Here is a 23856-nt window from a genome sequence, read left to right on the forward strand (position 1 = left end):
TTTCACCCTGTTTAGAACTGGCATTAACATGAACAACAGGTGTGCAATCTAAAATTTCACTTTTCGAGCCTTCACTGATGCGAATTCATCAATTACATCATCATATGAAATCTGTTGTGCAACTGTATGATTGATGCTGATGATGGCAGGTCCAGAGAGACGCTCCTGTGACATGGTGGACCTGAGGTATGTTTTAATAAGCTTTAGCTTCGAAAAGCTCCTCTCTGCTTCAGCTACTGTCACTGGAAGGGTCAAACCTATTCTGAGTGCAGTTCACAGATTAGATTTCTTAGATTTCTTTCACATGGATGAAAGTCAGCAGCTCAAGCAGAATTGGCTTCTTTGGTCTTTTAGTTTGATCCATGATCTCCATTTAAGACACGACTCCACAACATGACCTTTCGCATTACATTTTGCCAACACCGTCCGTTCACCTGTCAGTCAACCGGAGTCCGGAGTCACGTGACGTAAACAAATTATTATTATTATTATTATTATTTTTTGCATTTTTCATATAACCCAATCAATTACGTGTAGACATATGGGTCTATGTTAATTATGAAATACTATTTATTTGGAAGCAGTTTGTGTTGTGTGGCCTGACGCATCAGTCTATCCCCCGCCCCCCTCCCCCTTGCCTCTTCGGACAGTGTCCCAACAGACACACACAACCTATTAGACTCTCACACACAACCTGTATGACTCTCAGCAGCAAGTTGACGTGACAGTGAGAGCGCCCAAGCACCCTCTCCACTAACTTGACATGGAAATAAGCGGTAGTCTAGAAAACTGGCGGGTTTTGTTTTGTTTTGTTTTTTTGAGGGCGCTCGGGCGCGGCGCCCTCGTGCGCCCTCACATATATTGTGCCCTGGGCGGTCGCCCACATTGCCCATAGCAAAAACCAGCCCTGTGCATCAGATACCGGTAAAACACTCAGCTGTGATGGCTCTATTACATCGTTGCTTTCATGGCGTACAGGATCGGCTTGGATTCTGTAAAATCTTCTGCGGTCTGAGAACAAACAAGTGGAAATCTTCCAACGTGATCACTTTTTGGTGTTAAATTCCTTCTTGCTCAGGACCCAATTACGCAAGTCATGTAAATGTGGTAAAAACATTCAGAGGATGAATCCCAATGAGTTTGGTGGTCCCGACTTTTCCTCCAGTGCCATCATCATGTCAAAACTTCCGATTCTTTGACCTGCAAAACTGACAGTTCAATCAACCTCAGCTGTACTGTTAGTGCTAAATGACAAACATTAGCATTCTGAAGTGCTGAACTAAGATGAGCACTGCATGTTACACATGTTAGACATCAGCATGTTAACATTTTCACTGTGGGGATGCATACTGACATTAGCTTTTGAAAGGTACAGCCTCACAGAGCTGCCGCATGGCTGCACGTACTCTTCCCCTCTCGGGACCCCACAGATTTATCCTCGCCTCTCGACCTCTCTCGGGTCCCAACCCTGTTATTGGCTACCACTGTCTGAAGTGAAACTCTTAACCTGAGATTCTTTGTAAATGAAACAGAATCTTCATTCTGAAGTGATTTTATTTCAGTGATGATTTTATTTCAGTGATGTTAACAAGCACACAGTAACCATTCACAGTTTGACAAACCTCTACTGACTGCAGCGTCACACTCTTCTGCCATCACCACAGTACAAACAATACAAACATGAACTGATCATCTGTTTCATTATGATGAATGATGCTAAAAAACAAAAATCTGATGCCAAGACACCACGCCAGGTGACACTGGTTACCTAGTTGATACTGACAAAGCTCTATGACATGACATCACTGCCTATTTACTATGTACAATTTGCACTCATTTACAGTTTTGCCTTATACAGATATATAATGCAACTACGTTTGCAACATGATGGAACTGCTCAGTAACATGGATCATCAGGACCACTGGTAGGAGACAAATATATGACATTCAAGGGCTAAGTCATAATATTTAGAGAAAAAAGTTATCTTGAAATAAAAATAAAGCCATTATTTTACAAGAAAAAGCAAAAATCTGAGCATATAGTCATGGTATATCAAGAAAAAGGTTGCAAAGAACATCAAATGCCATATAAACACACTGCATGTGAATGTTTTAGCATTTTCGAGTCCATATACGACTGGGTAAAAGATGAGTTTTAACACTTGTTTTTTTTGTCACTGTTTACTGCGACGCACAATCAAGATTTTTCTCAGAATATCATGACTTTATTCTTGAAAAATTTTCCTCATAAAATTTCAGGTTTATCTTATGACTTTTTCTTTGCTACTTTACTTTGTTCTCATAATATCAACTTTTTTCTTTGCAGCATTATGACTTTATTCCCATAATGCTTCATCTTTTTTCTTGTGGTATAACTTTATTCTGATAGTACAACTATTTCTCGTAACATTTATTCTCATAATAATGTTTTCTCTTCAAATCATTTCATCTTTTTCTCAAAACATTACAACTGGATTGTCTATTCTTCATTTCCTAAGCGGCCTTTATACTCGGTGGTACCTCAAGCTATGATGCTCAGACTGCTTCAGACCTTCACAAGAGTGTAGTTCTTAATCCAGAACTTTCTGTCCTGTGGCCCAGTCCAGACCTGCTGTTGTCCGATCTTGTTTTATATTCAATGTTTAGCACTCAGACACTTCAGAGGTGTCTGAGAGCCGAGGGAATGTTTTAGCGTGGGGTGACTTAAGTAGCTCACAGTTACTAAAACCATGTGCCATAGAGGTTTTTCAATTCTAACCGAAGTAGAGCAGGTGGTGTCACACTCTGATGGGAATGAATGAATCCTTCAGTGCTAAAGCTGTCGTCCGTTCAGGCCGTGTTTACAATGGGATGTTAAAACACTACATGAACCAGAGTTCCACGCTGCAGGGAGTGTGTGCAGGTCCTGTTCTGGACCTGAGCTCGCTCCTCTGTGGCACAGGGCCATGGATGATTAGGAGTCCTCTGCAGAGAAAGCTCGGTGTGTGTTGGGGAACCTCTGGGCGTTGTAGTCTGGATCGTCTTTCACTCGCTCTTTGATGTCGCTCTTTACCTGGCAGGAGGACAGAGAGCGAGACGGCAAGTTACAGACAGAATGACCTTTATTAGCTGAGTAAAATATGGTTCCAGGTGTCTGTTCATGTGTGGATAACTGAGTATGCTTTTTATTTTTTATTTGACATGACTTGACGTCTGGTTATTACTTCAAAGCTGATTTAAAATGTATCTGGAGCTGGCATCACAGTAACAGTAGATAGTATTTTTAAATGGATCATGACACATGTTTCACGGTTAAAGCTTACACTATACATGAAGCAATTTTCAAATTCAAACACCACTTCCACTCTTACAGGACTGACAGAGGAATGTTGGTATAATTGTAGTTTTTACCATGGAACCAGAAAACCAGTTAATCATGACGTGTGATCTGACATTTAGACACTAAAATATATGAAATACAAGCATTTAATCAGTAAATTAAAAGTATACTTGAATGATTCAGTGCTTCCATAAAGTTTGGGGATTTGCATGAGAAACCTTGAAAAAAGAAAAGGCCAACATAACTTCAGACTTTAAGCGTGCGTGTGTTGTGGGGGATTTAGATTCAAGCTCTATTTGTATGATGGAAATAGTATAACTAGTGCAAACGTATAGCATAGCGGTGCATAATTCTCCAGTTTCTGCAAAATAGATGACATTAAAGAAGATAATTCAGGCTGACAAACATCATGCTATCCTGGATGAATATGGCGACCGTGACTGACCTGTTTGGCATACGCTTCCTGCAGCGCTGGCCTCTCCAGCTCCACCTGCAGGCTGTTTGGAGCGGTGACAGGCAGGACTCCTGCAGCGCGAGCAGCTCGACTCACTGCGTCTGACAGGGACAGGTGTGGTCCATCACACTGGGTCGTCTAAGTTTGGAAACACTGCGGTTACTCTCCTCCGTATGACAACAGCCATTCTTAAAGGTACATTTTGACACTTCAGGAAATATGCATTTTTGCCTCCCACAGAAAAGAGGATACAAGGGGAAACGAATTTGTTGAAAACTACTTTGTTCAATCTTATTAGCTAGACTGCTGGACTTGTGACACATTCAGGCTGGTCGTCTCCCACAGTCTTGTGCTTAGTGAGACTGAACACTTGAGAACTGCACTGCTCACCTTCCTCCTCTTGGCGGGCATCCCGTGCAGGTAGGCGTCAGACAGCGGCGGCTGGGCTTTGATCTTCCTCTGAGACAGCATGTCATGTCTGATGATGGGAACCCATTCCTGGCCAAGACATTATTACACAGTCATAATCCAACGAACTGACGGACACTTTGCTTGTTTTTATACAACCGATTTGCAATATGGTTCTTATGGCTCGAATCATTTTATGACATGTGCTCTATTTTGTCTCTGAGCTGAATGTCCTGTCTGTCTGTAACTTGTGCTGTATTGCTGCTGTTGTCTTGACCAGGTTTCTCAAGACTGACACCCCGTGTCTCATTGAGACACGTAAGATATAAAGAGAATTTAAGACAAAGTGTAAAAGATTGTTTCCTCCAAACACAAAGTAGCCTCTATCCTGCAAATACAATTCAAACCAAACCAAACCCATTTATGACCCAGTTTTCCAGCCTGTCTACTAAGATGCTGTGACTGAATGTGCCAAATACAGTACTGAGAACTGAAAACTTACCACTGTAAATCACAATCTGGCCATGTCACTATGTTGTTTTTGATTTTTATTTCAGTGGCTGTTGTGACCCTCTACAGTATGCTGTCACGCTCAGCATTGCTCAACACTGGGCCAGGTCACAGGTCTTATATTAACAGGTCTGATCAGATCAGGTTAGTTCCAGTTCTGAGCTTTGTGATTATTGGATTGCAAAAACTTGACCTGAGCAGGAACAGAGGGAAAGAGGGGCTAACTTGATTGTCCGTCATTAGTCCTGTATTTCCATATAATTCTGGGTAAACCATTTTCCTTACAGGTGGAACAGCTGCCGCCCATTGCTCCACTTCAGGGGCCCCCTCCTCCCGTCTTGTTGGGGCTCCAGCAGGACACTGAATGTCCCCTGATAAGGCAGTGTTGTCTCCAGGAGACATTCCCCTCTCTCCATGGTCACCTGATGAAGCCATGGCCTCCTCTGCTGTGGTGGCTGGAGCTGGAGACAAACTCTCCTCCATCTGACGGAGAGGTGGAGTGATCACATGAGCTATTCATTCTGATTACACTGATTAACAAAAGACAGACATGCTGACTCAAACAAACACACAGCACAATATGTGGTCAGAGGAAAGCTCACACTGGGTACAATGTTGGGCTTCATGTTTGGTTACAGTGATAATCCAAATAGTTTTTGTCTGTTTTCATTATTGAGGATGAGGAAGTTTACAAAGACCAGGTTTACTGCTTTCCAACAGCGGGGAAAATTCCATCTTGGCTTTAGAAGCTTTTAATAGGCTAGTTGACATGATTTGTGTGAACTCGAGGTGTACCTGTGGATGTATTTGAAGGCCTACCATCAAATTCAGCGCATCTTTTCTTCGTATCATGGGAAAATCAAAAGAAATCAGTCAAGACCTCAGAAATAAACTGTGGCCCTCCATGAGTCTGGTTCATCATTAGGAGTAATTTCCAAATGCCTAAAGGTACCTTGTTCATCCGTACAAACACCAAGTCTAAACACCATGTGACCATACAGCCATCATACCGCTCAGGAAGAAGACTCGCTCTGTCTCTGAGACAGAACTCAGATTTCTGAGTTAGTAACTATTGTTATGTTTAGAGGAAAAAGGAGGAGGCTTTCAAGCTGAAGAACATCAGCCCAACCTTGAAGCACAGGGTGGTATCATCATGTTGTGGGCTGCTTTGATGCAGGAGGGACTGATGCACTTCACAAAATGGATCGTGAGAAAGGAAAATTATGTGGACAAATTCAAGCAACATCTCAGGACATCAGCCAGGATGGTTGCACATAGGTCTGCCAAATGGACAATGACCCAAGCATACTTCAGAGTCGTGGCCAACGAGCTTAAGCACAACAAAGTCAAGGTGTTGGATTGGTCAACACAAAGTCCTGACAAACCTGGAAGTCCTGAAAACTGAAAAAGCATGTGGGGAAAAAGTTGTTGGGAACAGGCCTGAAGGAGGCCAACGAACCTGACTCAGCTACAGCAGTTCTGTCTGGAGGAACGGACAAAAGCCAAGCAACTTACTGTGAGAAGCTCGAGGAAGGCTGGATGACATTTAACCCAAGCTCAATAATTTAAAGACAATGCTACGGAATACGAATGTGATAAAAGAAATAAATCATTCTCTCTACTATTATTCTGAGATTTGACCTTCTTAAAATAAAGTAGTGATCCTCACTGACCTACGACAGGGAATGTTTACTAGGATTAAAGGTCAGAAAAGAAAGCTGCCATGTGACTATTGTCCCTCAGGTGCAAAGAGACACTCTCTATAGACACAGACATACTGTGCTTTCTGGTTTCCCTTTTCCTTTAATTGGTCGTAAATCCTTTTTGTGCATGTAAAACATTTGCAGAGTTACAAAGCCTAAAGTCTTTGCAAAGGGTGTTATTATCTCTGCCTGAAACACCTTGTCAGTAATCCAGCCTTTGTCACTGTGTAACACAGCACCACCTTCAGCTTGGCGACCATCCTGCTCATCTTGCTGTCTGCTGTTGTTATGTGCTGCAAGAACCAACACAAGTCTTCATCTACCCCCACAATTGAAGGATAGACGCGATGGACTCATTGCATTATTTATTGGAACATGGCAGAAATTTTCCAGCGACTGCAAAACTGTGCACAACTTGGAGGCTGTAACTTTGGTCATGTTTTATGTTGTTTTACTGTTTTTTCTATGGGTAAGCCTGTTTAACTTGGCTAATGTGGCTTCTCCCACAGCCGGAGTGATGCTGGACTAATTTTGTAATATTGAGAAAAAGTCAAGAGAAACTCTGTGGGTGTTTAACCTCATTAGCGTTAGATTTGTTGTTGTGACGGGATCTTTGCCTGCATGTGTGCGTTTGCTGTTGTTGTGTGTAAATGTACTGGATAGATCTGCCCTAAAGGTAGCGACAAAGCTAGGTTTGTGAGACTGAAATGGTCAAACTGCAGAAACTAATTTGCCTGGCAACATTGTGTAACTCTGATAAGCACCCAACAGCGGGGTTGTGTTGTGTGTCGGTGTGTATGTTTAACATTTATTAATATACATTACATCCATGCAAATATGTTGTGCAATATGGGTCTTGGTGGTGCTTATATATTCTTTCTACTGTGCAATAGCACAAAAACACAGTAATTTACTATCCATATGTTACCATGTGCAATTCAAAAATGTTTCCATCGATAAACTGAGCCATCCATCTCAAGGCAATGCTATTTTTATACTTTTTGTATATAATGTATATTGCATCCCTTTTTATTGTCTATTCGTTCATTATTGCTGTCTGCAACAACTTAATTTCCCTGGCGTGAGATCAATAAAGTTACATTATCTAAAATAAAATTATGAGCCTGAAGAAAAATGAGAAAGAACAAAACTCACCTCTGCATTCAGACTCTCTGATGGTGGTTCAACCTCAGTCCCTATCCTCTGGTTCATCTGCCCCTGAAATGACATCGTGGTTTATCAATGTTCCTTTGGAACTCTTTAGAAAATCTGCAGCAAATATTCAAACCTGGGTTTAAACTTATTTGACTGCAGTGCTGTTAGGGCACGGCATTACTGAAAATGCAGTATCGTGTTATGTGTGTATTATTTGAAACTTTTGATCATAACTTGATCCAGCTGGTCTAAATTAGATCTTCATTTTCCAAATTACACAAGTAATATATTGACCTGATCCTGTTTGTGTTTCACAGAAGGAAGTCTACACACTGTGGTTTTAGAGGCAGTGGGACATCATTGAACCCACTCAGAGCCTTAGTGCAGTGTGTCCAGCTAGAGCAGGTGTTGCTAGGTATCCTCACTGTACCTCTGTGTAGATGACGTAGTGCTGGATTTGGTCCTCAGTAACTGGGTTGTGTTCCAGAATCACATGCAGCCTCATAGACATCATACTGGTCAGCCAGTTGACCAGACTGGGATTGACTTCTGCAGACATCCTCCTCTACAGAGATGTGCAATAACACAGAGCTTTGGACTTGTATCGCAGCAGTAAAGCATCATGCTGTTGCTACAAATGATGAATACTAACAATGCGGTGGTTGATGACTGCAGTCAGAGCTCTCTGTTCTCCGCCGAGGCTGTACAGGTTTAGAGCCAGACACTCAAACAGGCCCTGAGTGCACAGCAACAGCAGACGAGGACCAAACGTGTGATCTGCAAGAAAACACAAGACAGAAAATCCCTCACACCTCCTCATTTTCAAATCAGGGTGGTGTTACAGCAAATCTTTACAAGGACATAAAAGAATACACTGAATATGAAAAGCTAATCAGCTTTAAGCTTTACATTATGAGTTACAAATGGGTTCAGTGTTCCCCTCCAGCAGGTGTCAAAGTAGGAAAACAGTCCTAATCAGCCAAACATTCTCAGTGACACTGACTTTTAGGACTGGGAGTAAAAGAGAAATTAACTGATCTGTGCATGCTGAGGAGCTGTATGAGTCATCTGTTCAATTTATTACTGCATTAACTGTTAGTTGTGACAGAATCATCACTTTTTCAACGTTGTACTTTCACTGTTACTGTAAAGCTGCAAGGAGCTCATTTTATAAAAGGAGCATGTACTCTCCTTACCATCCCACACAAGGACTGTCAAAACATGTCATTACTGCTGAAACATATCCTTTATTAAACTCATTAATGAACATCTACTGGATCCAACATACTAGGACTCTGGAGCTCTCATAAATATCAGCACAGACAGGAGTTATTTCAGAGGACGGGGGGGGTTTAGAGCGGGTCAGAGAAGCAGAGGATGATCAATAAGCATTGATGAGCCATTCACTTCCCCTCTAACTGAACTTACTGTTGCAGTGCAGGATGTGAGAAGCCATCTGTGTGAACTGCTGTCTGAGGAAAGACAGGTTGGTCTGGACGATGTCCACTCCCTCTCGCACTGTCACTGTAGCCTAGACACAACACACAACTCACTTCTGTCCATCACTACATACCGAGCACACAGCGCAGTGCATTAGGACTGGAGTAGTATGCATGAGGTTTGTGTGTAAAAGAGGTTGTCCTTACAAAGCTCTCAGCTATGTACTCCTCCAGTCCGTTGATGAGGTCCTCAGCTGCTGTCTGCAGAGAGGACAGTGTGTTTGAGTCTTTACTGAGAACCATTAATATGACATCAGACCTGAGAAAGTCTGTGTGTGGACAGTCAACAAGCAGGATGAAGTACTGGACTTAAACCCCTGACTAAGACTAAAATGTTTGCAAAAGCTAATCAAATATGCACATTTTTTGTGTCCTGGCCAATGTGGTGTAGTATCATAAACAATTTTCACTCTGTCACCTGAAAATTCTAAACCTACAGTGCATCCAGAAAGTACTCACAGCGCTTCACTTCTTCCACACTTTATGTTACAGCCTTATTCCAAAATTGAATAAACTCATTTTTCCCTCAAAATTCTACACACAACACCTGCAAATGTGACAAAGGTGTTTTTGAAATGTTTGTTTTATTATAATCAACATTATATAATGAATGTTTATATTTATTAAAAATAAAAAAAGTAAGAAATCACACGTACATAAGTATTCACAGCTTTTAATCAATACTCTGTTGAGCAGCAATTACAGCCTCAGTCTTTCTGAATATGATGCCACAAGCTTGGCACACCTACTGTATCTTTGGGCAGTTTCACCCATTCCTCTTTTGGGATGGTATTGGCCTGGTGATGAGCTGTGCTTGGTTTCCTCCAAACATGACGCCTGGCATTCACGCCAAAGAGTTCAATCTTTGTCTCATCAGACCAGAGAATTTTGTTTCTTGTGGTCTGTGAGTCCTTCAGGTGCATTTTAGCAAACTCCAGGCGGGCTGCCATGTGCTTTTTACTAAGGAGTGGCGTCCGTCGGGCCACTCTACCACACAGGCCTAATTGGTGGATCTCTACAGATGTGGTTGTTCTTCTGGAAGGTTCTCTGTCCACAGAGGAACGCTGTAGCTCTGCCAGAGAGACCATCAGGTTCTTGGTCACCTCCCTGACCAGTTTCAGTTTAGACGGCCGGCCGGCTCTAGGAAGAGTCCTGGTGGTTCCACCGTGCTCATTGGGACCTTAAAAGCAGCACCCTTCCCTAGATTTATGCTTCGAGACAATCCTGTCTCAAAGATCAACAGAAAATTCCTTTGACTTCATGCTTGGTTTGTGCTCTGACATGCGCTGTCAGGTGTGGGACCTAATATAGACAGGTGGGCGCCTTTCCAGCTGAATTTACCACAGGTGGACTCCAGTTAAGCTGTAGGAACATCTCAAGGATGATCAGTGGAAACTGGATGCACCTGAGCTCCATTCTGAGCTTCATGGCAAAGACTGTGAATACTTCTGTACATGCGATTTCTTAGTTTTTTATTTTTGATAAATTTGTTAACATTTCAAAAAATGTTTTTCATGTTGTCATTATGGGGTGTTGTGTGTAGAATTTTGAGGAAAAAAATAATTTAATCCATTTTGGAATAAGGCTGCAAAATAACCAAATGTGGAAAAAGTGAAGTGCTGTGAATACTTTCTGGGTGCTCTGTACACAGACATATTTCTAGCTCAAGAATAGTGATATAGTGAAGTCCTGAACCAATCTCCTAAGATTGAGGTATTTCTTAATTATTATCTAAATCAATTCTAAACCTTGGTTTACTGCTATAGGTAAACCAGCTGTTCATAAACAGCCCACTGCTCTCTGTTAACACACACAGCATTGTGAGCAAGTAAACTGAACAGCACCACAAATAACTGTATCTGTTAATAATAACCACATTTCTACATGTGCTCTCGGTGAACAACACCCTCTAACCCCTCAGTGTATGAACAAACAGTAAGGAGCTCTCTCTACAGCACTTACTGCTATGTTAGCTTCAGTGGGCTCTCTGCCCTGGAGGTAGTGTTCAGTGAAGAAGTCAGTGAGTTGGGGCTGGATGCGGCTCAGAGGCTGGGCGTTCCCATGAAGCAACAGCACCATGTCCACCATGGAGAAGCTCTGACACACCAGGGACAGCAGGTCACCAAAGAACCCTGCAGTAAACTTCAGTTGGAATTCATTCTAGTATTTTGATCTGATTCCAGCACATTGAATTTGAAGGACAATAGTGACGATAAGGTTAGTGTTGACAAAAACTAGCAGTCATTCATTCTCCTATTTTGGGACTCACCCACGGCATCTCCAGAGCCAGGCGTGAACAAGTTGCTGGTCTGGGACAGTCTCTGGATGAACTGGGCGATGCTCTCGCCACTGCCCTGCTGTGGCCCTAGAGAGCTCATCATGGTGGACAGGACTCCCTGCACGATGCCGGTGAACAGCTCTGTGCTCAGCGAGTCTCCACCTGTACCGCTGCTGGCTTGAGATGGGGTAGGACCGGCGGACTGAGGGGGGACCGGAGACCCGTGGTCACTGACAGGTGGCTGGGCAGAAACAACAAACACTTTGGATCAATAACTCAATCAGTTAACATTTTCTGGCCCTTAAGACAGGGGAGCCACCAAAGACCCATCTAGAATCAGGAGAAATCTGCATGCCACCATATTCTGGATTGCTGCAGAACTCACGGGTGTGAAGTCTGACATTCCCTGGAAAAAGCTGGGCACTCCTGGCAGTGTCACAGTGACAGAGGGAGCTGGTCCAGCGCCGGGACCCCCTGGCACAGTGGCTCCTCCCAGCAGAGAGCCCAGGAGCTGGGCCAGATTTCCCTCAGGACTGCCTTCCACTGGCTGGCCCATGGAGGTAGTACTGGTGGTGTGGGTGGATGTTTGTCCAGAGGTGTTGGCAGAGGGAGGGGGAGGAGATATGGTGGAGGAATCAGATGAGGAAGAGGTAGAGAAGGAGGACCGAGAGCTGGTTGAAGAGGAGGTGGACATGGGATCACCTGGAGCAGTTGGGAAAACAGGAACAAATAAGACTGCACACCCAAACACAAGAAAAGCAATCCAGTGTATGCAGTCCACTGCAGAGAGAAATGCACAGAGCCGTACATCAGTGGAACTAAACAAGCATTAAACAAACACATGGCTCAGCACAGGGGGGGCAACTCCTCAGGTCAAGACTCAGCAGTTAACAGACCCCTGAGAGATGAGGGACAGTCATTCGAGGACAGCAACATACATATTTTGGAAGGTCAGATGTTTGAAAGAGGAGTGAAGGAGGCGATTAAGTAGAGAAACCATCCCTCAGTAGAGGAGGAGGACTACCACACCACTTACATCTGACCTACAGTGTTTTCCTTTCTTCCCTATTCACAGCTGGACTCATGAGACAAGTCCAATAACTGTCATTTACACTTGGCCTCAATGACTCCAACGACTCTAACAACTGTCGTTACACAGCCAAGAGCACTTACGACTCAGTGGTATCAATGTCCTTGGTAATGACCTCACAGAAGTTAAATACCTCTGACTCCCCCTTGGATGAGCAGTGAAACATTCTCAAGTTTCTACAACCAAGTCGAGCTGGTTCATCCCTCCTTAAAGAGTAAGTACAGGCCGACAGATACAGGATTTTAGAGGCCAATACTAATATTGATGTTTAATAATGATTTGACAATAATGATATATTTGCTGATACTATTGGTATAATATTTTTTAAACATAAACAAACAATCCTGATAGAAATCCCTTTGGTTTTTATATTTATTGTGACAAACTTACAGATCTGGACAGACTGGGCAACTTATTGAGCAACACAGAAACAAAATAGCTGTAAGAGGGACATCAGTTGATACATCAGCCTCGTAGGTTTATCAGTCTAGCTCTAAAAATAAGCAGTTTGACACCTGATTTCAGTCAGCAACCATTAGTCTGTTTTACCATCAATGATCAGCTAACTTGCCCAAGGGAGTACTGCACAGCCTGTGAAAATGTTGGATTAATATCTTCAGTGGCTCTGAAGGAGATTTGCCAAGTCTGAGCTTGAAGACTAAAAACCCAAATACAAAGTCTGCGTTGCAAACTGAAGGTGTGAACTTTTGACCATTTTAATGTCCCTTGTGGTGCCCTCAGACTTTAAAAATGCAATAATACAAGTATAGAGCATTCTCAGGAGACCCAGATTTTTAAAAAGAGTAGTTAAAACCAGTTTTCAACCAGCTTTCAAAATATTTTCTACTGCAACAGGAAACTGATCACTGCAGTTTACAAAATAATAATGACTTCTTATGACATTGACAGCTCAGAAACTGCAATCTATAATTAAAATAAGAAGCATCATTACTATCATTAGAAGATGAGTCAACAAGAACTGGCTCACAAGCTTAATTATGCACTGTGTAGATATATCGACCTGCAGGGATGGCACAAAGCATTTATGCCAGTACTGACTCACTTTACTATCTGAGTCACAGTGAAAACAGTGAACTCCAACCATGAAAAAAGATTTGACACAGACCTGACTGACCTGGCATCAGGAGCTGTCCAACCAGACCACTGATCATCTGGGTGAGAGAGGATGGAGCCAGAGGTGTGCCCTGCTCACAGAGGAGTGAAGGAGGAAGAGACAAACAAGCAGCTACATGCTCATTTAACAGTTAATCAATCTGTATTATTCAACACATTGTGGGACATAGCTCAAACTGCAGTGATATATATTATCGATTAGTTGATGGATAGAAAATAATTGGCAACTACTGGCATCTTTAATTTTTCAAGTCATTATTCTAATAAAAAAAAGAATAAAAAATTCTCTTGTTGAAGATTCTCGAATGTGAAAATGTGCTATGCTTCCTTGTTTTAACATTATAGTTAATTTAACATTATTGTGTTTTGGACTGTTGGTCAGACAGGACGAGTCATTATTTTGGCTCTAGGGAAATTTTGTTGGGCATGTTAAACTCTTCTTTACTGTTATACTGACCAAAGAAGTCATTGATTAATTAAGAAAATAAGTGTCAGATTATTCATTTATGAAAATAATCTCTACCTGTCCTGGCTGCTGGCCTGCTGTGGGTACTGTGGCTCTCAGGTTGATGGTGGTTCCTCTGGTTCCCACAGGCTGAGGGATGCGGGGGGAGAAGGATGGTCTGGTGATGACAACCCTGGCTTGAGCAGGGTGGGGGGGCTGTGGGGGAGCAGCTCCCTCAGCATTGGGTGTCGAGCCAGGGCCGGACGCCATCTGTGCCGAGTGGTTCGCTGATGCTGCGGCGGCCATGGCAGCGGCTTGGTGGGAGATCTGGTGCATGATGGCCTGCATGAACTCAGGGGGCAGCCCTGGGAAGTGAACAGGTGTCACTCCTGGATACACAAAGAAGTGTGACCTGAAAAGCAGATCTCTGAGTGTGTCTGCTCAAGTTCTTCTGACTTAAGGACTCCAAATAAATTAATTATTGCATATTTAGAAACACAGGAAGAAACTCCTAACAACACAGCAACAAACCACCCAATCACAGAGCAGCACTCACCAGGCTGTCCAGGCCCTGCAGCGTTTGGCTGTCCTGGAACCTGAGACCCAGCAGCTGACTCACCTGTTCAACACAATCAGAGCAGAAATCCCTCAGCGTCACAGTGACAGTACAGCAGGGATGGTGCCACACTCAAACAGAACAAGAAAGTCTGAGAAATGTCTAGTTTCTAGTTATCATTATGGATTTTGCACGTTTTCTTAAGAGTCTGTTCACATGGATGTAGGCTCATAAGAACAAAATTAATTTAGTAAGAAAGTGAAAATATAAAACAATAATAGCCTAATTAGGCCTGAATTAATATATATTTTTTATTTTTTACAGCAGCAGAATTATTTTGGCCCTTGGACAAATCTAGTTGATAACCTCTGGTTTGAAGGATATTACTACATGCATTCTACTTGAATTTATTTTGACACAACTTCCTAACTTTTGGGAATTGGGGTTGTGTAATACAGGATTACACAATTAAAAGCAGTCATTGTGCCCTCCATGCTACACACACGAGCATGGAGCCCCCGCAGGGTTCAGTGATCCAGTTTGTGTGTTTGTGTCCATCATGTGTGCCTTTTATCAACTCCTGTTATTTTCTTTGTTATAGCCTGTATCTGATAGCTAACACTGTGTACAGACAGACGAACAACCCATGACCAGAACCAGACATGTGCCTTATGTGGCATTTACATGACACATTTGGCTTTTGGCATGCAATTAATTCACAGAGCAATTCAACTAAAGCTACTTAACTGTAGGGCTGTACCAAATCAACATCAAGGCTGAAGCTTTGGAGCTTCATTCATAACGTTGACATTCAATTTCCAAATGAACATGTGAATGAGTATCACGCAGCTTTGCAGAGTGTTGTGTGGGGAGGACGTGGAGCAGGCAGAGCGAATGGACAGACGCCCGAGAAACGGGGGCAGACCAGAGCTTCTGGAGGAATAACAGCTCCTGCTCTGATTCAGAAACATTTACTTTCAGGAGGAAAACTCTGAGTTTATTCTTTTAAACTTCTGGGAATATAAAGTAGATTCATCTTCACTTCAACCTGTCGGCAGCAGCAAGCCGCAAAGGTGCCGACCTGTGCTGTTATTAGTCTCTCTTCATTGACTGCTTACTGGAGGGGAACTGTACTTCACTTCATTAATGTACAGAGAGGACAGGGGAAAAAGAAAAGAGACTGGTTGGAAATAACTGAACAATCTGGAGTCTGGTGAGTGGTGAGTTCAGTCAGAGGCTGAACTGGAAACAAACACACCACCAGTGCCTGCTGCTGCTCACTATCTTACAGCTAATGTACAGCATTGGCTGTTTGGGGCGAGTTAAAACAAATGATCCCACTGTCAAAAGGCGAATAGGTGACATTCGGTACAGCCCTACTTAACTGTTAGAATTATTGGAATTGTGTGGCTTTATCTCCAGTGAACCAGCAAGTCTCAGATTTGGATGCTGGTTTAGCAAATTTTGCCATCTGCCTGAAGAAAAAGACAAACAGAGCTCAGACACATTCAACATTATCCATATAAATAAAAACCCAAGAGAAATATTGTAAACGCTGATTTAAATAGAGCAGAAATCCTACTTGTTCATTAATTCCTTTGAGCCAAATCCTAACATGAACATGACATAAAAAATGCTGACACTGAGGAGTTGAACAACTGTACAAATGTTATCAACTTATGACTTTTAATATTATGAGGGCCAAAATGGAAACAGGAAATAAATCCATAACACTAGAAAAGAAAGAGTTCAACCTCTGTTATAGAACTGCTTTCATGAATTGTTCTGGTTGTTAGGTCACTGACTACATAGATTATATCTTATATATCATTTTGTGAAGAGGTAAATCATGCCAGTGGGGTCATTTTGTCCTCCCTGTTTTCTCTGTCTTTTATGTCACTTAGTCAAATATATTAAATCCTAATAAATAACAACTATACATTTGAAATCAATTACTTCATAAGGATACATTAATGAATTGGCTAAAAGTTAGGAAATAATCTTTTTATTTCTTTATTTTTCCATTGTTTGAATATCCACATTAATTTATTTCTGTATTCATTTATGCCCTGACAATTTTCCCCCAATGAATTACTTTCTTTTTTCATCTGTCTTCATTTCTGTACTGCGGCCTTTGCAGATGATCTGCACTCAGTTGGAACTGTTCATTTGTCTGACTGAAATGCAGTACTTTCACACTTTCTTCTCCACATCATCTGTAACTCCCATTAAAATACTGGGGATATTGGCAGTTTCAGGCAAATCACAGAAGCCAGTGTGACCCTGGCTGTACTAACAGTCAGGCTCCATGATGACATGGAGCACACATACCATCAATGTTCATCTGCATCATGACTACAGGCTCCATGGTCTGGTGTGTGATCCGGATCACTCGGGGTCCTCCCTGTCCTTGTTGATGAGTGGTCCCATTTGGCTGAAGAGCCGGAGTCTGGCCTGCCGCCAGCTGATCTGATTGGCCAGCACTCTGAGAGGGCTGTCGCTGTCCTTCAGCTACCTGTCTCCCATTAGATGTCATTGTCACTGTTGTCCCTAAGTTTATCTGGAGGGAAAAGACATATTCTCTTCAAGGTCCACTATGAACTAAGGTTAAGCCTGAAAGTATAAGTTGCATAAAGGCATCTTATAAATTCCCTTTGGTTGTCAAATGAATGTTGACATTTCATACACCTGGCCCAAGTCTTTCCACCACAACAATCACTACGCATAATTTAACTTGAGGTGAGATATTGACATGCAAATACTGTCTGATAAGCCTCCAGCAATGTTATATGGCAGGCTGGCAAAAGACCCATGACTGAATTTATGTTTACGCAGGCAACACAATGTGAGAAGAGATACGAGACAAACCTACCACATGACATCCCAAGAGTTCAACGCTTTACGGAGACATTTTTGCTTAGAGACATATTATTTAACCAGCTAATAAACACATGGATCCAATCAGGGGTCAGACATATTGAACTGCTTAGTGACATTTCACAAAATATTACCAATCTATCACTATGTACAGAACAGTGAGCGTCATAGGCACTGGACAGGTCAGCTGTAGTGGTGTTCCTGTGTTTGTTTTGTTTTTGGATATAAAGGGAGTGTAAAATAAATAAATATATATCAATAAAAGCTAGCTATATCAAAATACAAGTAAGTTAAAACAACACTAGAAAAATCTTACCAAATTACCTCTTGCTCAGCACAAGAAAACTGGTAGGAAAAACACTGCATGCATAATATATTGCAAACTAGCAGATTTCTGATTTACCTCAAATTTCAATTGTAATCAGCACTTTGGTACAAGGTCAGTTTAACCCAATTCACTACAACTATATTTGAAGGTACATATTGTCCAATACTAATTCCACTAGACAATACTAAGTGTCTGTTCTATGTGTTGCGCAGGTTTCTAATGTTTTCAACAAAGGAACCAATGTGTTGGTGTAATTTCACAGGAAGTTTGCTGGAATGGATGATGTAAATTGGTACTACTTGTAGGAAATTTTTGTCTAAAGGTAGCATAAAAACTCAACAATAATGGAAAAACAGAATCAATATTCAATAATAAATTTGGAATAAATGAAAATCTACTTGGGCTTTTCTATCAAGGAAATTCTTTTGAAAATAAGCAACTGCTTCTACACTCAACTAATAATTCTCCACAGCTGATCATTAATTATTCCACACAGAAGTGGACAGGGTGTGAACTTACTGGAATGGGCATGTGTGGTAGACCAGCCTGGAAGAGGACCGGTTGGGTGTAGTGGGCCATGGGGCGAACCACATACAGGTGACGTGGAGGAGAGGTCGCTAGGTTACAACGTAGGTCACCTAGGACAACTAAGGTGTTGCCAAGTAGACGCAGGGCATCTCCGACCAGGTTGAGAATGCGCTGATCCTCCTCTCTTTCCTGGGTCTGTGAATGAAGACAGACTCAGGGGTTAGCTTTGGACAAATATGACAGGAGAAGCCACTTCTTTGTTGGAGAGTGTCAAATGTTTTCCATTGTTTCAGAACAGAACAAAGATTATACTTGTGATTTATCTCCTCTTAGAGCCTCACCAGTACTTGGTCTACAATAAAAAGTTTGTCCTGAGGGTGAAGCTAGAGGGAAGGTGATGGAGTCATTCAAATCAAAAGTGTTCTTTTCTTAGAGAGCATGAATGTGCACAGTAAATTTGATGGCAATCCACCCTCAGATTAACGTATTTAATGTGTATAAAGATCAAAAGTTCAAAGGTTTAGAAATAGTTAGGCATCCTCTAAACACCAGGAATTTCCACTGCAAATTTCAGGGCAATCTGGCAAATAACATTCAAGTCATATTAGTAGAGAGAATGATATAACTGTGTTACATAAATCTCAACTTTTATCTGATTGATCTGATGGATGGTTGTGAAACAGCTCCAAGAACAGTTCAGAAAACCAAAAAATAACAATTACATTTTTAGAAAAACATCTGCTGTCTCTCTCTACATTTTAATTGGTGGTGCCATTATAAGGTCATAGTTTGATCAAAGTCTGATGACACAAGCATAATATAATTTCCTGTTAGTACAAAACTCATTTTCTGAATTATTATATTGACTTCTTGCAAAAAGATTATACAAAAAGATTAGTATACAGGACTGTACACAGTGTGTGGTATGAAACTGGGACACAGCACATGACTTGAAGCCATGGAGTGATAAAACACTCAGGTCTCTTTCAGAGCAGACATCATGAACCTCTATAATTGCTTTTCAGTGTGCAAATGACAGTGATGAAAGATTTCCTGTTGAACTGTGTATGTGTTTGCCATCCCAAGAGTTAAAGTAGCCCTTTAGCATCAGTAAACAAGTTACACGTCTGATGTGCTCCTTCACTTTTTTCTTCAGAGTTATATTGTGATGAGATTCGTTTTTCATGTTGAACTGCACCCCCTCCTTACGTTGTTGTTGTAGTCTGCTGAGGTGGCTGCTCCGAGAATCGAGTGGGTCCTCTCTATGTAGGGACGTAACCTCTCCTCCACCCTCCTCACCTCAGAGAGAACCTCCACAAACTCTGCTGGACTTGGATGACTGAGGACAAACAGAAGACAGGAGGATTCAGAGCCCTGCTGATCAACGGTGTGTTGGTTGGTGATACTGGTGATCGGTCATACCCATGATTACAAAAAGGATGCATGATGTCTGGATCCATTGCAACCTGGTGGTATGAAAGCTCTAAACAGATTTTGGTGGAAAACTAAAATAAAGACAAAAACCTGTATGTGCTGTTGCTAAGCAAACAGTGTGCAGATGTTTTGGGTTTAGTAAAGTTGATCAACTAACACATACATTACAAAATAATCTTATTCTTCAACTATAAACCTGCCAGTCAAATGTTTAGAGACAACTTTCACTTTAGGATGAACCTCCAAACACTCATTCAGAAAACCAGAAACAATCAAAATGGATTTGTTTAACGTACAAATGTTTGGCAGAACTTCTACAGATGATTCATGCTTAAAATGATTGTAATGTCCTTTTTATGTATCATATTCAAAGTAGCAAACATTGAGGTTATCAACATATGGGGAAGGTTTTTCTCTTGTACAACCCTGATTCACAAAAAGTTGGGACGCTGTGTAAAACATAAATAAAGCAGAATGGGATAATTTGCTAATCCTTTCTGACACACAGTATATGCAATTGAAACAGTACAAAGACAATATATTTGATGTTTTCCATCATCAGCTTCATCAAGTTCTGTAAATATCTGCTATTTCTGAATTTGATGCAGCAGCACATTTCAAACAAGTTGAGACAGGAGCAACAACAGACTGGGAAAGCTGTGGCATGCTCAACAAACACTATATAACAGGTGGTCTTGACCCATCATGACAACATGTGCATGAGGGTGCAATGACTGGTATGGTAGAGCCATACACCACAGACCACCTTGAGGTGTGCTCTTGGCTCATTCAGTGCCTGGGGGAGGGCACTGTGAGTGGAAATGATTGTAGGTCTTGTTTCACAACACTGAGGAATCACCGCAGTCAGCTCTGAGGAGTCACACTTAAGAGTCACAATCACACATGCCAGTTACATGTGAGTGAGTGAGTGTGTGTGTGTGTGTGTGTGTGTGTGTGTGTGTGTGTGTGTGTGTGTGTGGTTATATGCAGGGGATGCCAATGTGAAACTGTAGCGGGGCAAACTGCATGGGAAACACTGATGATTTAAATGAGATAACAAGAATGCATTTTAATACCAGGTGTAAATGTGTGTCATGATCACATGATCCACATAATGTGTGCAGATAGAGACTACATGTTAAAACCAGGTGCTAATGAGTCCACAACTCTGACTCACTTGGGCCCACTGTTGGCTGGTCCCTCAGTCTGGGTGGAGGTGGAGGATGATGGAGCAGGAGGAGAGCTGGTGTCCATGGGTTGTGATGCTTCAGCCCCTCTAAGAGAGGAGGAAGATGGCGGCAGAGAAGAAGAGGACTGAGGTACCTCTGGCTGTGAATGGGAGCTACTGTCACTGGACACTCCCTACAACACAAACACATCACAATGTATAATACAAACATGCTCACTCAGAACTGCGGTCTGTTCTGTTGGTTCATTAAAGTGATGTAAAAATAGACACTGAAAGCAACCATCTGATGAGCCAGTGAGAGTGAAAGCTAAACTTATTCTGAAAGTTATCCGTAACATGCCTAGCTAAGATATGTAGTGACAATGCTATCAGACTGTAAATAAGCCTGTGTGTCAAAAGCAGCATATGTCCCGTACCTCCAACCTGTGGATCAGAGAGCAAGTGTCTCTGAGCAGGTTCTCAGCCAGCTGCAACCTCATCCTGGGCTCACTCTGCATTGACTGGTCCAAGTTGATCTGCACATCCACCGAGCCATTGTTCTATACATATAAACATCTGTCAGTTTTACATGAAGACTGAGAGTGAAGAGCTAAAAAGATGGCTGCAATGATGACTGGTGAAGAATGAGTCTGCACCTCAGAGCTGGTGCTGACCCTGGCATTCCTTCCAACTTCACCAACTCCAGCCATCATCTGCTGAACAGACATCTACAAAACAAAATCCAGCTGTCACAAAGCATGAAACTGATGTCAGAAAAATACAGTGAAGGCTTGGCTCTCATGCAGCAGCTCATCCCCACCTGTATCTGCTGAGGGTCCATGATGTTAACAGGCAGGTTGAAGGTCCCCAGCATCACGTAACTGTTGCCATTGCGATCATGTGGTGCACCCTGGGAGGAGGTGGAGGCATGGCTGCTGCTTCCACCCTCTACCCCCCCGGTGGAAGCACCTACACCCGCAGAACCGGGTATGGTGGCCTGAGGTGGGGCACGCTCCACCAGGTGAATTACCTTCCCATCTACATCTGAGGGAGAAAGGAAATCATTATATGCTGGAAAACATCTACTGGTCGCAGCTTCTTTGTCACTATTATCAGTTTTATATATTTGATTAACTCTTTTCAGTGTTGTTTTTATTTGGGCTCAGGTAACCTGTGATAGCAATGCCTCATTATCTTTGACATTTTCATAGAGCCAACTACTGCAGCAGTTTCCAAGTTAAAGAAGAAAATAATCAAATGGGATGAAGTGTGGTACGGTGTGGTTATATTAAGCCATTTCTTAATTGAATATAGAGAACAATACAGTATATACTATACAGAACAGGATAATATATACTGTTACCATGATATAAAATTAAACATGCCTTGGTATAAGAGTTTGGCCATATCGCCCACACCTAAATGGAACTAATGTCACTAACAATCCAGGAATTACTCAAATGTAATGCAGCAACTTATATTTGTTACTCCTGTGTTTGACAAGTTAAATTGACTGCTGTAAAAGAGCTCATTTCAACTTCAGCTTCACTCCACATTAATAGTGGTGGTAAAGCTATTTGAACTGTGTATGCATAGTAATATAAATATCAGTTTAAGACACTGTTGAGGTTAAAAGCAAAGGTGCAAAATCATCTTCCCTATAATCAAATACAGCAGGTTATAGAAACAAATTCATTGTTCATCATGCTGCAGGTTTATTTACTCACTGTATTCAGTCAGCGTTCTGTCATCCTGTAGCACTCTGCCTTGGTAGATAAGCCTCTGCTTGTCTACTGGGATCTCCACTGATGATGCTATGTGCTCCTTGAACTGCTTCACTGTCAGCTTGGGTACAACACACAAAAAACTACCTGTCATTGACATGGGAGGGGGAAAGAGGAGTCTAAATAGGGCAGTGTTTTAAGGAACCATTACCTCGCCTCTAACTTTGTAGCTCCTGCTCTGAGAGTCCAGAGTCTTCACGGTGACTTCAATCATGTCACTGGACTCCATATTCCAGAATTTCTATAATAATAGTAACGTTAGAAATGTAATTAAGCGTTAGCCTACTAAAGTGTATCTTAGTATTGTTAATTAGAGATTATCTTTAAAATGAGAAATGTGGCAAAGAGGACCTAAACTGTAGCTAATTCATAAAGCTAGTAACATTTATCATACTGATAAACATGGCAAAATAATCAGGCAGTACCTGCCTCCAGACAGCTCCAGAGCCTTGTTGTTATTAGCCAGCTAACTAACGTTAGCTAACGCCAGTTACCGGGAGACTAGCTAACTAGCTAATCTCCCCTTGGAGGATCGTTATCGTCGCTCAGCGGAAAATCGGTTAGAGGTCTTGCTTATGATTTAAAGTCTGCCAAAGTATACCACGACCTGGGAAACTGTATGCTTAAGTAACCTCTTAATTAGACAGTGAGCACATTCAGATTGATCCGGTAGCTAACTAGCTTAAATAAAACACGGCTCTGGATGCACCGTCAAAGGACCCCGATGACGTAAAGAGAAGCGTCTGTTTCATGCCTGAGCGCTACTGTGAACAGTTTATTTCAAAGGATGTACAGGTGTTGAACTTGCTAATCATTTCTACTTGTACTTCAGTATCTGATTATATAAACAGAACCGTAAAAAAGTTATTATTATTATTATTATTATTATTATTATTATTATTATTATTATTATTGCGTTATTTTTATTATTAGGAGTAGTAGTAGTACGGGTACATTGATAACATTACAGAAAGTGAACGTGGTTTGTATCAATAGGTTGTTGTAAATTTTCAAGGACACACCTCAAATTACGCGAGTGAAGGAGCGCGTGCTTAAGTGTGTGTGTGTGTGTGTGTGTGTGTGTGTGTGCGTGCGCGTGTGTGTGTGCGTGTGTCTCTGTGTGTGTGTGTGTGTGTAATTTGTAATGTGTCTGCTATGACTGCTCTTAGCAAGAAGCCTTGGTCTG

The 23856-nt window shown here is 41.9% G+C and overlaps 1 protein-coding gene across 4 annotated transcripts; it reads right to left on the bottom strand.

Moving 5' to 3' along the window:
- Window positions 1-1562: 1562 nt before the first annotated feature.
- On the bottom strand, window positions 1563-23362 carry bag6l (BCL2 associated athanogene 6, like). 4 transcript variants are annotated; one of them, XM_041954727.1, is made up of 25 exons: window positions 23096-23362; window positions 22822-22911; window positions 22614-22731; window positions 21707-21930; window positions 21543-21614; window positions 21324-21446; window positions 20896-21080; window positions 19494-19623; window positions 18276-18479; window positions 16883-17111; window positions 14552-14614; window positions 14074-14360; window positions 13543-13621; window positions 11712-12028; window positions 11318-11567; window positions 11011-11180; window positions 9196-9249; window positions 8978-9080; window positions 8202-8326; window positions 7980-8114; window positions 7550-7612; window positions 4977-5174; window positions 4164-4271; window positions 3765-3911; window positions 1563-3052 (listed from the first exon to the last, which is right to left on the bottom strand). In XM_041954727.1, the coding sequence occupies exons 2-25, from the start codon at window positions 22897-22899 to the stop codon at window positions 2954-2956; spliced, it is 3561 nt and encodes a 1186-aa protein (XP_041810661.1). In that variant the 5' UTR covers window positions 22900-22911; window positions 23096-23362; the 3' UTR covers window positions 1563-2953. The 4 variants fall into 4 exon arrangements, with proteins under 4 accessions (XP_041810661.1, XP_041810660.1, XP_041810659.1 ...); XM_041954726.1 differs by having other exon boundaries at window positions 13552-13621; window positions 14074-14384; XM_041954725.1 differs by having other exon boundaries at window positions 14074-14384.
- Between the last annotated feature and the right edge of the window lie 494 nt (window positions 23363-23856).

The sequence above is a fragment of the Chelmon rostratus genome, chromosome 16 (assembly GCF_017976325.1).
Source record: "Chelmon rostratus isolate fCheRos1 chromosome 16, fCheRos1.pri, whole genome shotgun sequence".
NCBI lineage: Eukaryota > Metazoa > Chordata > Actinopteri > Chaetodontiformes > Chaetodontidae > Chelmon > Chelmon rostratus.